Here is a 17,905-nt window from a genome sequence, read left to right as displayed (position 1 = left end):
TAATGGTAATAAATGAAAAGAGAAAATGAATTGTGTAAATTTAAATAGAAGAGAGTTAAAATATATGGATGGGATTAAAAGGAAGTGGTGGGCCATAGTTCAAAAATAAAAATGATGCAAATTTAGTGGGACGAACTAAAATAGAAAATGCTGCAAATTAAATAGGACGGAGGGAGTATAGGTTTATGACTAATGATTTTGTGTTTTTCTTTTTTTTATTATTTTGATTATTTTATTAGTTTTTCTTTTGTCTTTTTTATGGTGATTTACAAATCACTGTGATTAACATAGATTTTGTTCTGGAAATCAAAGACCACAAATTATGACATTATCATCAACAACTTCAATTTAATTCGATGTGAATATGTGATCCTATATATACTAGACTAAGTTCATGTCCGTTTGGAATAACCAGCTTAATTCCCTTTGCAAATGCATGGAATATTAATTTAACCACTACGATTCAAATTTTATAAATAGACTAAGGGGTTGTTCGGTATCTGTTTTGTGAAAGCCAGAAATGAAAACGAATAAAGATTTACGTTACTTAGTGTTTGGTTTAGCTCTGAGTGTAACCATTTACGTTAGTATGCGTGAAAGATTACGTTATTTTGTTACTTTTAAGTGTGTCCAATAACAAATACCTTACGGCTCTTTAAAGACGACATGGAGTAATTGCAAGAAAATAGAAGTACTTCCTTTTGCAATGTGAACCCAGTTTTTCCCTTTTTGCTGCTTTTACAACTATCGTGGAAATATCACGACAACTAACATGATAGTTGATATCCATTATTACCTTCACATTAATTTTCAAAAGTCAAAATCGTGAAAAATTTCAAGATGAAATAGTTCACAAAGACGAAAGTTCACCTCAATTATTCTTTGGGGCACCGGCTACGACGGCAAAACAATCAGTTTTCAAGTCATTTCATTGTATGTTCATACCAAACAACTAATAATCATAAAGCGTATCCTTTTCCTTTCCTCGTCTTAGCGGTTTTCATGCCATTCCATTACTGATTTTTATACCAAACATCTCTTAAATGTTTTCACCGAAAAAAAAAATTCATCATGGTTGTGACGTGTAATTGAAAATAATGCATAATATCATACTATGTCAAACTCTTAAATGTTCTACTTATGCGCATAAATTCTTTTGAAAGTTAAATATCCTGATGATTGATCGATGATTTTTAATCATTGGAGTACTATTTTATTATTTCATACAACCTTAAAAGAAATAAAGTATATTTATTTGTGTTGACATTGAAAAGGAAAAAAGTCAATTTAATTGTTGATTGATACAAAATAAGATTGATTAACCCTTATCCAGGTGCACTGTGGCTTTTAGCTTAGAGAATTAATATTTAGACTTATTTGTGTCCTGAGGCATATCAGGCCAATCTTGTAAAAATTCAACTTGAATGTTGATGAGACCTGCACAAATAACACGGGTTAGAAGTGCCCGAAATGTGATTTCGGGGACCTTCTCCAATGCCTAGGTCAGTAAATGTTCTAAGAGGTTGCCTGATTAACCCTTACCCAAGTGCACTGTGACTTTTAGCTTGGAGAATTAATATTAAGACTTGTTTGTGTCTTGAGGCATAAATTCTTAAAGTAGAAATTTGTCTTACAGAATAAATGTTATTAATTCTATCGAATGTTCTTGTAATTAATTTACACTCAATAAATATTGTTGGAGTTCAATAAATTGAGAGTGAAAACACTTGCACTATGGAAAATTAGATACCTCATATGTGAAGGTTGACTTACTATTTATATTCAAAAGTTCTCTTTTTCTTTTTTGAAAATTTTCTTTTTGTCCTTGTGATAATACCATTATTTGATATCGAACATTTCCGTAGGTTTTCGTGTAAAAGGACCATAAGGTTCCACATGGCTCTCTTTCGTTGGTTCAGTCTCGTAAGAAAAGGTGGGACATTTCCAATTCTCTATGGCTGCGTGTGTCAGAATGGTGAAAATTATAGAAGCTTCATCCCCAAGTTACTATGCCTTCTATACTTTTCATTAAATGCATAAATCCCTGCAAATCTTTTCATATCTTTTGATCTTTTAATTAAGCCAAACTATTCAATTTTCATTTTTGCTTCCAGAATACTAGCTCCTTCTCTTTAAACACTCTCCACCCAAGTCACTGGCATTGTGGGTAAATCCTCTCAAATGGACTTTTGCTCTAAGTAGCAAGATTTTTGGCCTTTACTCATACACTAATGGAACCGAGAAAGTGTAATTCAATTATTATCAAATAAAAATTAATAAAACAAATGAGGCGAGTGGGGCGGGAAGCGGCAGAGGCAAATATGTGCCTTTGGGTCATTCGATCCCACTTGATTCTTCCAACTCTTAAAAATTTAGGTATGTTACTATCTATATTAAAGAAAAAAGTAAAATAACATATTGCATTGAATCTACTTAACATATGAATAACTTGAAAAGAAATCTATGCGGTTTAATTAAAGGTGTCCATTTAAGTGTTTGAGAGCGTCTTGGATATAAAACTTATCTTGGGTCGATTTATTTTGTTATTCATGAGTTTAACTATCTTGATGATTTAATTTGATTTTTACAATGCATGATATTTCAAATCAAATCATTCTCAATTTATTTTGATTAATTAGATAAATTTTAGACAACTCTAGGTAATATGTATAGTACTTCTAAAATTTACTGATCAATTTGAATGAGTATAAAAAAATGGTGAACTATGAACTAAATGTTTCAATTACATTATGTTCATTAGAAAAAAAAATATATAAATTACTACTATTCAACAAATAATTTTTTTGCCCAAAGTCAAACTTAACAAAAATTATTTGACACTTGATCATAAAAATGATGAACTATGAACTAAATGTTTCACATACAATGTGGCTTATTTTTTTAGGGGGAACTTTTGGTATTTTGTTTTATCTTTTTTTTGTTTTATTTATTTTATTACTATGTCTTTTGTTTTTTTAGTGATTTGTAAATCACGGTTATTAATTAACATTTTCTTGAATGGAGTAAGGTAAGTCAAATAGATTGCTAACGCGATACGATACGATACTCTGAGAGTTGTAAATAGCCCGACCCGGCTTGACCAATTATGAAAATAAGCCACCCCGCTCGCCCCCCCTTTGAACACCTCTGTCCTCTGGTGTACATTCGACATGCCCAAAATCTAACATTTCTTCACCAAAATACCCTTCGAAGATAGTGTCATTTTCCAAAAAAACCTCTTCTCTTCATTCGACCAATTAGTGTTCCAGCACTTCTAATCTTTGTAGTTTTTGTGCAAATTCTTCCTCATTTTTCACCGTCTCCAAGTTTTCTTCCTCTGCACATTCTCTCTTCAGGTAATCATCTCCTCTTGCTCGCTATTTTTTTGGATCTTTATCAAATATGATAATTTGTTATAACCTAAATTTTAATTTCTAGTTTTATGTCAAATTACATGCTTGTTATTGATCTCCCATTCAAAATTATCTAATATCATTTCATGGGTGTTTTATATTTTATGATTTAATGTCAAGATCTGATTTTTTTCTGTAAACTTTATTGTTGGATCTTCAAGACCCACCTTAGATCTCTTCTGGGTTTATCAAAAAAAGTTTTAATTTTGATTTTAATTCATTGTTTGTTTCATTTTTAGAGTGAATTTTCATTGATTGATTTAGGTTAATTTCAAGAGATATTTTTTTTTTCTTTTTACTCATTTGTTATTCAATGTGCTTGACTTTATATGTTGGTGAAGTTCGGCTGAATTTGAGAACTGTGAAAATAATTTTCTGTGTCGAGGAAGAACCAAAATGCCTGCACAGAAGATAGAAACTGGGCATAATGATGTGGTTCATGATGTTCAAATGGATTATTATGGCAAACGACTTGCCACTGCATCTTCTGATGCTACGATTAAAATAATTGGTGTGAGCAATTCGGCTTCACAACCCCTTGCTACATTGACCGGCCACCAAGGCCCCGTTTGGCAGGTTTCGTGGGCACACCCGAAATTTGGGTCGATCCTTGCCTCATGTTCTTATGATGGTAGGGTGATTATATGGAAGGAGGGTAATCAGAATGAGTGGGCACTAGCTCATGTGTTTCATGAGCACAAATCTTCGGTTAATTCCATCTCTTGGGCACCACATGAACTAGGGCTTTGTTTAGCTTGTGGATCATCCGATGGGAGTATCTCGATTCACACTGTTCGTGCTGATGGTGGTTGGGATACCAATAGGATTGATCAGGCACATCCGGTTGGGGTAACATCAGTGTCATGGGCTCCAGCAACTGCACCAGGAGCCCTTGTAGGATCGGATTTGCTAGAACCCGTTCATAAACTGGCTTCGGGGGGTGCTGATAACACTGTGAAAGTGTGGAAGCTTTCAAATGGGACATGGAAGATGGATTGCTTCCCAGCTCTTCAAATGCACTCAGATTGGGTCAGGGATGTAGCTTGGGCTCCTAATCTTGGGCTTCCAAAGTCAACAATCGCCAGCGCTTCACAGGACGGAACTGTGGTTATATGGACTGTGGGCAAAAAGGGTGAACAATGGGAGGGAAAAGTTTTGAAGGACTTCAAAACTCCAGTTTGGAGGGTTTCATGGTCTTTGACAGGGAACTTGTTAGCCGTAGCTGATGGGAACAATGATGTCACATTGTGGAAAGAAGCAGTTAATGGAGAGTGGCAGCAGGTTTCTACAACTGAGCAATAGCTTTTTCTCTTGTACTCTTTCATATTCTCTTACTACAATGTCATCTTTCATGGACTTGAATGAACTTGGTTTTTGTAACGTGTTCGATATTGTAGATTATATATTTGTTGAGATAGAGAAAGAGACTAGTTGATTCCTTCTGCTGCCGATTTATACACAACCTGTATCTTCTTATTGCTCTTTTGTTTGAAGTTTTGAGTTGTAATGTTGTACTGTTGTAGTTATTGTATTAAGTTGCAGACTTTAATAATTGTGGTTAGAGGTGGAGTTTACTGGTTCTGAAACAGCTGATGTTATATAAACAGTCCCGATACAATCAATTGTGGTAGTACTGTTCTCTTTGGTATTTTAGCTGCCCGTGTTCACAGTTATTTCCAGACTTGTTTGCTGATAACTTTTTCTGTCATCCCAATTCTCGAGTTTGATTCACAAATTCAGTGGACAGTAATTGAGAGATCGATTCGAGGTTGTTGAAGGATTGTGTTAGACCTGACTGTGGCTCACTGCCAGCCTTTGTGGTTGAAATATTGGCAGAGAAAATGTGGATTTAACATGTTCTGGTGAAATTTACTGGCTCAATATTTGCCTTGCTGCTCTTCAAAGCTTGTTCTTCATGATGGTTTTTTGTCCTTGCGCTTTGCATTTAATCCTCTTTGCACATCTTTCTTTTCCATCTTCAAGGGCTTGAGGTTCTTCTTTTTGATTCGGTTGCATTGGAAGCAAATTTAGGGTGACAATTCAATACAATAGAACTAATATAAATTAAGTAAAATATACTTCCTCTGTTTCATTATACTTGCTATTATTAGTGACATTTTTCCATCCAACATGTTATAATCGGATTAGACTATTATAGAACGGAGGAAGTATTATGTAATCTTTTTTGTTTAAAACAAAAAATTAGGTTTGTCTGATATAAAATATCTATGGACTATGATATGCCGGAAATTGAGATTTGCTAGGTAAATAAAAATAACCATGATTTACCAAATTGTTAAATCACATGTAAGTGGCAAGTATTTACTCCCTCTGTCCCATATAGTTTGAATCAAAGATAAAATTATTGTTTTTTAAGAAAAAGGTGGATAATGGTAATAAATGAAAAGAGAAAATGAATTGTGTAAATTTAAATAGAAGAGAGTTAAAATATATGGATGGGATTAAAAGGAAGTGGTGGGCCATAGTTCAAAAATAAAAATGATGCAAATTTAGTGGGACGAACTAAAATAGAAAATGCTGCAAATTAAATAGGACGGAGGGAGTATAGGTTTATGACTAATGATTTTGTGTTTTTCTTTTTTTTATTATTTTGATTATTTTATTAGTTTTTCTTTTGTCTTTTTTATGGTGATTTACAAATCACTGTGATTAACATAGATTTTGTTCTGGAAATCAAAGACCACAAATTATGACATTATCATCAACAACTTCAATTTAATTCGATGTGAATATGTGATCCTATATATACTAGACTAAGTTCATGTCCGTTTGGAATAACCAGCTTAATTCCCTTTGCAAATGCATGGAATATTAATTTAACCACTACGATTCAAATTTTATAAATAGACTAAGGGGTTGTTCGGTATCTGTTTTGTGAAAGCCAGAAATGAAAACGAATAAAGATTTACGTTACTTAGTGTTTGGTTTAGCTCTGAGTGTAACCATTTACGTTAGTATGCGTGAAAGATTACGTTATTTTGTTACTTTTAAGTGTGTCCAATAACAAATACCTTACGGCTCTTTAAAGACGACATGGAGTAATTGCAAGAAAATAGAAGTACTTCCTTTTGCAATGTGAACCCAGTTTTTCCCTTTTTGCTGCTTTTACAACTATCGTGGAAATATCACGACAACTAACATGATAGTTGATATCCATTATTACCTTCACATTAATTTTCAAAAGTCAAAATCGTGAAAAATTTCAAGATGAAATAGTTCACAAAGACGAAAGTTCACCTCAATTATTCTTTGGGGCACCGGCTACGACGGCAAAACAATCAGTTTTCAAGTCATTTCATTGTATGTTCATACCAAACAACTAATAATCATAAAGCGTATCCTTTTCCTTTCCTCGTCTTAGCGGTTTTCATGCCATTCCATTACTGATTTTTATACCAAACATCTCTTAAATGTTTTCACCGAAAAAAAAAATTCATCATGGTTGTGACGTGTAATTGAAAATAATGCATAATATCATACTATGTCAAACTCTTAAATGTTCTACTTATGCGCATAAATTCTTTTGAAAGTTAAATATCCTGATGATTGATCGATGATTTTTAATCATTGGAGTACTATTTTATTATTTCATACAACCTTAAAAGAAATAAAGTATATTTATTTGTGTTGACATTGAAAAGGAAAAAAGTCAATTTAATTGTTGATTGATACAAAATAAGATTGATTAACCCTTATCCAGGTGCACTGTGGCTTTTAGCTTAGAGAATTAATATTTAGACTTATTTGTGTCCTGAGGCATATCAGGCCAATCTTGTAAAAATTCAACTTGAATGTTGATGAGACCTGCACAAATAACACGGGTTAGAAGTGCCCGAAATGTGATTTCGGGGACCTTCTCCAATGCCTAGGTCAGTAAATGTTCTAAGAGGTTGCCTGATTAACCCTTACCCAAGTGCACTGTGACTTTTAGCTTGGAGAATTAATATTAAGACTTGTTTGTGTCTTGAGGCATAAATTCTTAAAGTAGAAATTTGTCTTACAGAATAAATGTTATTAATTCTATCGAATGTTCTTGTAATTAATTTACACTCAATAAATATTGTTGGAGTTCAATAAATTGAGAGTGAAAACACTTGCACTATGGAAAATTAGATACCTCATATGTGAAGGTTGACTTACTATTTATATTCAAAAGTTCTCTTTTTCTTTTTTGAAAATTTTCTTTTTGTCCTTGTGATAATACCATTATTTGATATCGAACATTTCCGTAGGTTTTCGTGTAAAAGGACCATAAGGTTCCACATGGCTCTCTTTCGTTGGTTCAGTCTCGTAAGAAAAGGTGGGACATTTCCAATTCTCTATGGCTGCGTGTGTCAGAATGGTGAAAATTATAGAAGCTTCATCCCCAAGTTACTATGCCTTCTATACTTTTCATTAAATGCATAAATCCCTGCAAATCTTTTCATATCTTTTGATCTTTTAATTAAGCCAAACTATTCAATTTTCATTTTTGCTTCCAGAATACTAGCTCCTTCTCTTTAAACACTCTCCACCCAAGTCACTGGCATTGTGGGTAAATCCTCTCAAATGGACTTTTGCTCTAAGTAGCAAGATTTTTGGCCTTTACTCATACACTAATGGAACCGAGAAAGTGTAATTCAATTATTATCAAATAAAAATTAATAAAACAAATGAGGCGAGTGGGGCGGGAAGCGGCAGAGGCAAATATGTGCCTTTGGGTCATTCGATCCCACTTGATTCTTCCAACTCTTAAAAATTTAGGTATGTTACTATCTATATTAAAGAAAAAAGTAAAATAACATATTGCATTGAATCTACTTAACATATGAATAACTTGAAAAGAAATCTATGCGGTTTAATTAAAGGTGTCCATTTAAGTGTTTGAGAGCGTCTTGGATATAAAACTTATCTTGGGTCGATTTATTTTGTTATTCATGAGTTTAACTATCTTGATGATTTAATTTGATTTTTACAATGCATGATATTTCAAATCAAATCATTCTCAATTTATTTTGATTAATTAGATAAATTTTAGACAACTCTAGGTAATATGTATAGTACTTCTAAAATTTACTGATCAATTTGAATGAGTATAAAAAAATGGTGAACTATGAACTAAATGTTTCAATTACATTATGTTCATTAGAAAAAAAAATATATAAATTACTACTATTCAACAAATAATTTTTTTGCCCAAAGTCAAACTTAACAAAAATTATTTGACACTTGATCATAAAAATGATGAACTATGAACTAAATGTTTCACATACAATGTGGCTTATTTTTTTAGGGGGAACTTTTGGTATTTTGTTTTATCTTTTTTTTGTTTTATTTATTTTATTACTATGTCTTTTGTTTTTTTAGTGATTTGTAAATCACGGTTATTAATTAACATTTTCTTGAATGGAGTAAGGTAAGTCAAATAGATTGCTAACGCGATACGATACGATACTCTGAGAGTTGTAAATAGCCCGACCCGGCTTGACCAATTATGAAAATAAGCCACCCCGCTCGCCCCCCCTTTGAACACCTCTGTCCTCTGGTGTACATTCGACATGCCCAAAATCTAACATTTCTTCACCAAAATACCCTTCGAAGATAGTGTCATTTTCCAAAAAAACCTCTTCTCTTCATTCGACCAATTAGTGTTCCAGCACTTCTAATCTTTGTAGTTTTTGTGCAAATTCTTCCTCATTTTTCACCGTCTCCAAGTTTTCTTCCTCTGCACATTCTCTCTTCAGGTAATCATCTCCTCTTGCTCGCTATTTTTTTGGATCTTTATCAAATATGATAATTTGTTATAACCTAAATTTTAATTTCTAGTTTTATGTCAAATTACATGCTTGTTATTGATCTCCCATTCAAAATTATCTAATATCATTTCATGGGTGTTTTATATTTTATGATTTAATGTCAAGATCTGATTTTTTTCTGTAAACTTTATTGTTGGATCTTCAAGACCCACCTTAGATCTCTTCTGGGTTTATCAAAAAAAGTTTTAATTTTGATTTTAATTCATTGTTTGTTTCATTTTTAGAGTGAATTTTCATTGATTGATTTAGGTTAATTTCAAGAGATATTTTTTTTTTCTTTTTACTCATTTGTTATTCAATGTGCTTGACTTTATATGTTGGTGAAGTTCGGCTGAATTTGAGAACTGTGAAAATAATTTTCTGTGTCGAGGAAGAACCAAAATGCCTGCACAGAAGATAGAAACTGGGCATAATGATGTGGTTCATGATGTTCAAATGGATTATTATGGCAAACGACTTGCCACTGCATCTTCTGATGCTACGATTAAAATAATTGGTGTGAGCAATTCGGCTTCACAACCCCTTGCTACATTGACCGGCCACCAAGGCCCCGTTTGGCAGGTTTCGTGGGCACACCCGAAATTTGGGTCGATCCTTGCCTCATGTTCTTATGATGGTAGGGTGATTATATGGAAGGAGGGTAATCAGAATGAGTGGGCACTAGCTCATGTGTTTCATGAGCACAAATCTTCGGTTAATTCCATCTCTTGGGCACCACATGAACTAGGGCTTTGTTTAGCTTGTGGATCATCCGATGGGAGTATCTCGATTCACACTGTTCGTGCTGATGGTGGTTGGGATACCAATAGGATTGATCAGGCACATCCGGTTGGGGTAACATCAGTGTCATGGGCTCCAGCAACTGCACCAGGAGCCCTTGTAGGATCGGATTTGCTAGAACCCGTTCATAAACTGGCTTCGGGGGGTGCTGATAACACTGTGAAAGTGTGGAAGCTTTCAAATGGGACATGGAAGATGGATTGCTTCCCAGCTCTTCAAATGCACTCAGATTGGGTCAGGGATGTAGCTTGGGCTCCTAATCTTGGGCTTCCAAAGTCAACAATCGCCAGCGCTTCACAGGACGGAACTGTGGTTATATGGACTGTGGGCAAAAAGGGTGAACAATGGGAGGGAAAAGTTTTGAAGGACTTCAAAACTCCAGTTTGGAGGGTTTCATGGTCTTTGACAGGGAACTTGTTAGCCGTAGCTGATGGGAACAATGATGTCACATTGTGGAAAGAAGCAGTTAATGGAGAGTGGCAGCAGGTTTCTACAACTGAGCAATAGCTTTTTCTCTTGTACTCTTTCATATTCTCTTACTACAATGTCATCTTTCATGGACTTGAATGAACTTGGTTTTTGTAACGTGTTCGATATTGTAGATTATATATTTGTTGAGATAGAGAAAGAGACTAGTTGATTCCTTCTGCTGCCGATTTATACACAACCTGTATCTTCTTATTGCTCTTTTGTTTGAAGTTTTGAGTTGTAATGTTGTACTGTTGTAGTTATTGTATTAAGTTGCAGACTTTAATAATTGTGGTTAGAGGTGGAGTTTACTGGTTCTGAAACAGCTGATGTTATATAAACAGTCCCGATACAATCAATTGTGGTAGTACTGTTCTCTTTGGTATTTTAGCTGCCCGTGTTCACAGTTATTTCCAGACTTGTTTGCTGATAACTTTTTCTGTCATCCCAATTCTCGAGTTTGATTCACAAATTCAGTGGACAGTAATTGAGAGATCGATTCGAGGTTGTTGAAGGATTGTGTTAGACCTGACTGTGGCTCACTGCCAGCCTTTGTGGTTGAAATATTGGCAGAGAAAATGTGGATTTAACATGTTCTGGTGAAATTTACTGGCTCAATATTTGCCTTGCTGCTCTTCAAAGCTTGTTCTTCATGATGGTTTTTTGTCCTTGCGCTTTGCATTTAATCCTCTTTGCACATCTTTCTTTTCCATCTTCAAGGGCTTGAGGTTCTTCTTTTTGATTCGGTTGCATTGGAAGCAAATTTAGGGTGACAATTCAATACAATAGAACTAATATAAATTAAGTAAAATATACTTCCTCTGTTTCATTATACTTGCTATTATTAGTGACATTTTTCCATCCAACATGTTATAATCGGATTAGACTATTATAGAACGGAGGAAGTATTATGTAATCTTTTTTGTTTAAAACAAAAAATTAGGTTTGTCTGATATAAAATATCTATGGACTATGATATGCCGGAAATTGAGATTTGCTAGGTAAATAAAAATAACCATGATTTACCAAATTGTTAAATCACATGTAAGTGGCAAGTATTTACTCCCTCTGTCCCATATAGTTTGAATCAAAGATAAAATTATTGTTTTTTAAGAAAAAGGTGGATAATGGTAATAAATGAAAAGAGAAAATGAATTGTGTAAATTTAAATAGAAGAGAGTTAAAATATATGGATGGGATTAAAAGGAAGTGGTGGGCCATAGTTCAAAAATAAAAATGATGCAAATTTAGTGGGACGAACTAAAATAGAAAATGCTGCAAATTAAATAGGACGGAGGGAGTATAGGTTTATGACTAATGATTTTGTGTTTTTCTTTTTTTTATTATTTTGATTATTTTATTAGTTTTTCTTTTGTCTTTTTTATGGTGATTTACAAATCACTGTGATTAACATAGATTTTGTTCTGGAAATCAAAGACCACAAATTATGACATTATCATCAACAACTTCAATTTAATTCGATGTGAATATGTGATCCTATATATACTAGACTAAGTTCATGTCCGTTTGGAATAACCAGCTTAATTCCCTTTGCAAATGCATGGAATATTAATTTAACCACTACGATTCAAATTTTATAAATAGACTAAGGGGTTGTTCGGTATCTGTTTTGTGAAAGCCAGAAATGAAAACGAATAAAGATTTACGTTACTTAGTGTTTGGTTTAGCTCTGAGTGTAACCATTTACGTTAGTATGCGTGAAAGATTACGTTATTTTGTTACTTTTAAGTGTGTCCAATAACAAATACCTTACGGCTCTTTAAAGACGACATGGAGTAATTGCAAGAAAATAGAAGTACTTCCTTTTGCAATGTGAACCCAGTTTTTCCCTTTTTGCTGCTTTTACAACTATCGTGGAAATATCACGACAACTAACATGATAGTTGATATCCATTATTACCTTCACATTAATTTTCAAAAGTCAAAATCGTGAAAAATTTCAAGATGAAATAGTTCACAAAGACGAAAGTTCACCTCAATTATTCTTTGGGGCACCGGCTACGACGGCAAAACAATCAGTTTTCAAGTCATTTCATTGTATGTTCATACCAAACAACTAATAATCATAAAGCGTATCCTTTTCCTTTCCTCGTCTTAACGGTTTTCATGCCATTCCATTACTGATTTTTATACCAAACATCTCTTAAATGTTTTCACCGAAAAAAAAAATTCATCATGGTTGTGACGTGTAATTGAAAATAATGCATAATATCATACTATGTCAAACTCTTAAATGTTCTACTTATGCGCATAAATTCTTTTGAAAGTTAAATATCCTGATGATTGATCGATGATTTTTAATCATTGGAGTACTATTTTATTATTTCATACAACCTTAAAAGAAATAAAGTATATTTATTTGTGTTGACATTGAAAAGGAAAAAAGTCAATTTAATTGTTGATTGATACAAAATAAGATTGATTAACCCTTATCCAGGTGCACTGTGGCTTTTAGCTTAGAGAATTAATATTTAGACTTATTTGTGTCCTGAGGCATATCAGGCCAATCTTGTAAAAATTCAACTTGAATGTTGATGAGACCTGCACAAATAACACGGGTTAGAAGTGCCCGAAATGTGATTTCGGGGACCTTCTCCAATGCCTAGGTCAGTAAATGTTCTAAGAGGTTGCCTGATTAACCCTTACCCAAGTGCACTGTGACTTTTAGCTTGGAGAATTAATATTAAGACTTGTTTGTGTCTTGAGGCATAAATTCTTAAAGTAGAAATTTGTCTTACAGAATAAATGTTATTAATTCTATCGAATGTTCTTGTAATTAATTTACACTCAATAAATATTGTTGGAGTTCAATAAATTGAGAGTGAAAACACTTGCACTATGGAAAATTAGATACCTCATATGTGAAGGTTGACTTACTATTTATATTCAAAAGTTCTCTTTTTCTTTTTTGAAAATTTTCTTTTTGTCCTTGTGATAATACCATTATTTGATATCGAACATTTCCGTAGGTTTTCGTGTAAAAGGACCATAAGGTTCCACATGGCTCTCTTTCGTTGGTTCAGTCTCGTAAGAAAAGGTGGGACATTTCCAATTCTCTATGGCTGCGTGTGTCAGAATGGTGAAAATTATAGAAGCTTCATCCCCAAGTTACTATGCCTTCTATACTTTTCATTAAATGCATAAATCCCTGCAAATCTTTTCATATCTTTTGATCTTTTAATTAAGCCAAACTATTCAATTTTCATTTTTGCTTCCAGAATACTAGCTCCTTCTCTTTAAACACTCTCCACCCAAGTCACTGGCATTGTGGGTAAATCCTCTCAAATGGACTTTTGCTCTAAGTAGCAAGATTTTTGGCCTTTACTCATACACTAATGGAACCGAGAAAGTGTAATTCAATTATTATCAAATAAAAATTAATAAAACAAATGAGGCGAGTGGGGCGGGAAGCGGCAGAGGCAAATATGTGCCTTTGGGTCATTCGATCCCACTTGATTCTTCCAACTCTTAAAAATTTAGGTATGTTACTATCTATATTAAAGAAAAAAGTAAAATAACATATTGCATTGAATCTACTTAACATATGAATAACTTGAAAAGAAATCTATGCGGTTTAATTAAAGGTGTCCATTTAAGTGTTTGAGAGCGTCTTGGATATAAAACTTATCTTGGGTCGATTTATTTTGTTATTCATGAGTTTAACTATCTTGATGATTTAATTTGATTTTTACAATGCATGATATTTCAAATCAAATCATTCTCAATTTATTTTGATTAATTAGATAAATTTTAGACAACTCTAGGTAATATGTATAGTACTTCTAAAATTTACTGATCAATTTGAATGAGTATAAAAAAATGGTGAACTATGAACTAAATGTTTCAATTACATTATGTTCATTAGAAAAAAAAATATATAAATTACTACTATTCAACAAATAATTTTTTTGCCCAAAGTCAAACTTAACAAAAATTATTTGACACTTGATCATAAAAATGATGAACTATGAACTAAATGTTTCACATACAATGTGGCTTATTTTTTTAGGGGGAACTTTTGGTATTTTGTTTTATCTTTTTTTTGTTTTATTTATTTTATTACTATGTCTTTTGTTTTTTTAGTGATTTGTAAATCACGGTTATTAATTAACATTTTCTTGAATGGAGTAAGGTAAGTCAAATAGATTGCTAACGCGATACGATACGATACTCTGAGAGTTGTAAATAGCCCGACCCGGCTTGACCAATTATGAAAATAAGCCACCCCGCTCGCCCCCCCTTTGAACACCTCTGTCCTCTGGTGTACATTCGACATGCCCAAAATCTAACATTTCTTCACCAAAATACCCTTCGAAGATAGTGTCATTTTCCAAAAAAACCTCTTCTCTTCATTCGACCAATTAGTGTTCCAGCACTTCTAATCTTTGTAGTTTTTGTGCAAATTCTTCCTCATTTTTCACCGTCTCCAAGTTTTCTTCCTCTGCACATTCTCTCTTCAGGTAATCATCTCCTCTTGCTCGCTATTTTTTTGGATCTTTATCAAATATGATAATTTGTTATAACCTAAATTTTAATTTCTAGTTTTATGTCAAATTACATGCTTGTTATTGATCTCCCATTCAAAATTATCTAATATCATTTCATGGGTGTTTTATATTTTATGATTTAATGTCAAGATCTGATTTTTTTCTGTAAACTTTATTGTTGGATCTTCAAGACCCACCTTAGATCTCTTCTGGGTTTATCAAAAAAAGTTTTAATTTTGATTTTAATTCATTGTTTGTTTCATTTTTAGAGTGAATTTTCATTGATTGATTTAGGTTAATTTCAAGAGATATTTTTTTTTTCTTTTTACTCATTTGTTATTCAATGTGCTTGACTTTATATGTTGGTGAAGTTCGGCTGAATTTGAGAACTGTGAAAATAATTTTCTGTGTCGAGGAAGAACCAAAATGCCTGCACAGAAGATAGAAACTGGGCATAATGATGTGGTTCATGATGTTCAAATGGATTATTATGGCAAACGACTTGCCACTGCATCTTCTGATGCTACGATTAAAATAATTGGTGTGAGCAATTCGGCTTCACAACCCCTTGCTACATTGACCGGCCACCAAGGCCCCGTTTGGCAGGTTTCGTGGGCACACCCGAAATTTGGGTCGATCCTTGCCTCATGTTCTTATGATGGTAGGGTGATTATATGGAAGGAGGGTAATCAGAATGAGTGGGCACTAGCTCATGTGTTTCATGAGCACAAATCTTCGGTTAATTCCATCTCTTGGGCACCACATGAACTAGGGCTTTGTTTAGCTTGTGGATCATCCGATGGGAGTATCTCGATTCACACTGTTCGTGCTGATGGTGGTTGGGATACCAATAGGATTGATCAGGCACATCCGGTTGGGGTAACATCAGTGTCATGGGCTCCAGCAACTGCACCAGGAGCCCTTGTAGGATCGGATTTGCTAGAACCCGTTCATAAACTGGCTTCGGGGGGTGCTGATAACACTGTGAAAGTGTGGAAGCTTTCAAATGGGACATGGAAGATGGATTGCTTCCCAGCTCTTCAAATGCACTCAGATTGGGTCAGGGATGTAGCTTGGGCTCCTAATCTTGGGCTTCCAAAGTCAACAATCGCCAGCGCTTCACAGGACGGAACTGTGGTTATATGGACTGTGGGCAAAGAAGGTGAAAAATGGGAAGGCAAAGTTTTGAAGGACTTCAAAACTCCAGTTTGGAGGGTATCATGGTCTTTGACAGGGAACTTGTTAGCCGTAGCTGATGGGAACAACGATGTCACATTGTGGAAAGAAGCAGTTGATGGAGAGTGGCAGCAGGTTTCTACAGTTGAGCCATAGCTTTTTCTTCAGTACTCTGATATCTCTTACTACAATGTCATCTTTCATGGATTTTAATGAACTAGGTTTTTAGTCTGTTGCTTGCTGCAGTTTTTGTAGTGTGGATAATATGTTGATTGTATTTTCTAGTATGATATGGTTCTCCATATTTTTGTTAAGATAGACAAAAAAAGAACTAGTTGATTCCTTCTGTTGTCAATTTATACACAACCTGTAACTTCTTATTGCCCTTTGTTTGAAGTTTTGAGTTCTGATTTTGTTGGTATACTCTTCAACCTCTTTATTAGTTTTATCATTAATAAGGGTAGGATTGCGTACATCTAACTCTCCCAAATCCACTCTATCTTCAACATGGATGCATAGGCGGATTTAAATATGGGCACTATGGGGCTCGTGCCTCAGACCAATTAAAAAAGAAGTCTGATGCGTCGATTGTCATGCGCCCCTTCCTCGTCTCTCTCAGTTTCATTTGCTAAAAGGTTAAGGGTAAATCTAAAACCCTAAAACTCACTCCTCACCCGACACTGCCTCAAACCCACAACCCACCTCTCGTCTCGCCATTCATCGGCATATGTCCCAAGTCTCCACCGCTTGAAGCCTGACCTGGAGTTGCTTGCTGATTGGTTGATTGCTCCTCACTTGGAGTCTTGCTGTTGCCGTCTGCTGTAATTGCAAGTCCACCACCGGCCTCCGTGCTCTGTGAACTCCACCAACCAGACCACCACCTTCTTCAATACTTCAATGAGTCCAATTTCAGGTAATTAGAGTTTCAATATTTGTAATTTGTATTCAATTTCATCAATTGTTATTTTGTTATTACTTGTTTATCCTGGGATGATTATTTGGATAATGCTTAATAATATTAATGGATTAATTATGAATGTGCTTTATTAAGTGTTTTGATTTTATCTATAATTGAATTTGTTTGTATGAGCGAGATACACTGGGTATGATGATGATAATGATTGTGAATGTGTTATGTGTTTGGTAGTGAGTTCTGACTTATGAATCTCTTGATTGTTTTGATTTTATCTATCAATGAATTTGTGTAGTGTGATTGTGAATGTGTTATGTGTTTGGTAATGAGTTATGAGTCTAGCACAATCAAAAATCCTCCTCTATCACTATTCCTTTTTCTCAAGATGAAGAGAAAAATGCGAAACTACATTAATTTTCAAAATCCCAATCCCGATGAATGGAGGAAAATTAACTTCCATTGATGTTTGAGTTTCCTCAAGACTCCGGAAAAAGGAGAAGGATGTCTTAATTTCACACAAGTGACCAAGATATTTAGAAGATAATATTGTTTAAAACTTTTAAGTTTTAGTTAATTTTTTGGGTTGCCACTATTTAAGGTGAGGTTGCTGTTAATTGATTACTTTTATATTGCTTTGGCCTTGACTTAGGATTAGTGTGGTTATACATGTCATTTTGCGGGAATGAAAAAAAATTAGTCCATTTTACGAACAAAATTCTGTTGAAATTCCCGCAAAATTTTTTTAAAAGTTCTTCCATATGTTGGTGCCTACGAGTTTTTGAATCCTGAACTTGTATTTGCTAGTTTGTTAGTAAAAACTATTATTTGTAT

The 17,905-nt window shown here is 34.0% G+C and overlaps 3 protein-coding genes across 3 annotated transcripts; all 3 read left to right on the top strand.

Annotated features, from left to right (window-relative positions):
• The first annotated feature begins 3,125 nt into the window (after window positions 1-3,125).
• On the top strand, window positions 3,126-5,416 carry LOC130815983 (protein transport protein SEC13 homolog B-like). Its single transcript, XM_057682546.1, has 2 exons — window positions 3,126-3,356; window positions 3,755-5,416. Exon 2 carries the CDS (start codon window positions 3,810-3,812, stop codon window positions 4,713-4,715), a length of 906 nt encoding a protein of 301 aa, XP_057538529.1. The 5' UTR covers window positions 3,126-3,356; window positions 3,755-3,809; the 3' UTR covers window positions 4,716-5,416.
• Window positions 5,417-8,926: 3,510 nt separating this feature from the next.
• LOC130815982 (protein transport protein SEC13 homolog B-like) lies at window positions 8,927-11,217 on the top strand. The gene is made up of 2 exons (XM_057682545.1): window positions 8,927-9,157; window positions 9,556-11,217. Exon 2 carries the CDS (start codon window positions 9,611-9,613, stop codon window positions 10,514-10,516), a length of 906 nt encoding a protein of 301 aa, XP_057538528.1. The 5' UTR covers window positions 8,927-9,157; window positions 9,556-9,610; the 3' UTR covers window positions 10,517-11,217.
• Window positions 11,218-14,727: 3,510 nt separating this feature from the next.
• On the top strand, window positions 14,728-16,584 carry LOC130815981 (protein transport protein SEC13 homolog B). Its single transcript, XM_057682544.1, has 2 exons — window positions 14,728-14,958; window positions 15,357-16,584. The coding sequence occupies exon 2, from the start codon at window positions 15,412-15,414 to the stop codon at window positions 16,315-16,317; it is 906 nt and encodes a 301-aa protein (XP_057538527.1). The 5' UTR covers window positions 14,728-14,958; window positions 15,357-15,411; the 3' UTR covers window positions 16,318-16,584.
• The last annotated feature ends 1,321 nt before the right edge of the window (window positions 16,585-17,905 follow it).

The sequence above is a fragment of the Amaranthus tricolor genome, chromosome 6, assembly GCF_026212465.1.
Source record: "Amaranthus tricolor cultivar Red isolate AtriRed21 chromosome 6, ASM2621246v1, whole genome shotgun sequence".
Lineage (NCBI taxonomy): Eukaryota > Viridiplantae > Streptophyta > Magnoliopsida > Caryophyllales > Amaranthaceae > Amaranthus > Amaranthus tricolor.
Note: the sequence above shows the minus strand (reverse complement) of the source record. Positions and strands in the feature narration are given on the sequence as shown.

Bases quoted from the DNA above. Each gene is read 5' to 3' on its own strand.
- LOC130815981 (XM_057682544.1), top strand. From the start codon at position 15,412: ATGCCTGCACAGAAGATAGAAACTGGGCATAATGATGTGGTTCATGAT.
- LOC130815983 (XM_057682546.1), top strand. From the start codon at position 3,810: ATGCCTGCACAGAAGATAGAAACTGGGCATAATGATGTGGTTCATGAT.
- LOC130815982 (XM_057682545.1), top strand. From the start codon at position 9,611: ATGCCTGCACAGAAGATAGAAACTGGGCATAATGATGTGGTTCATGAT.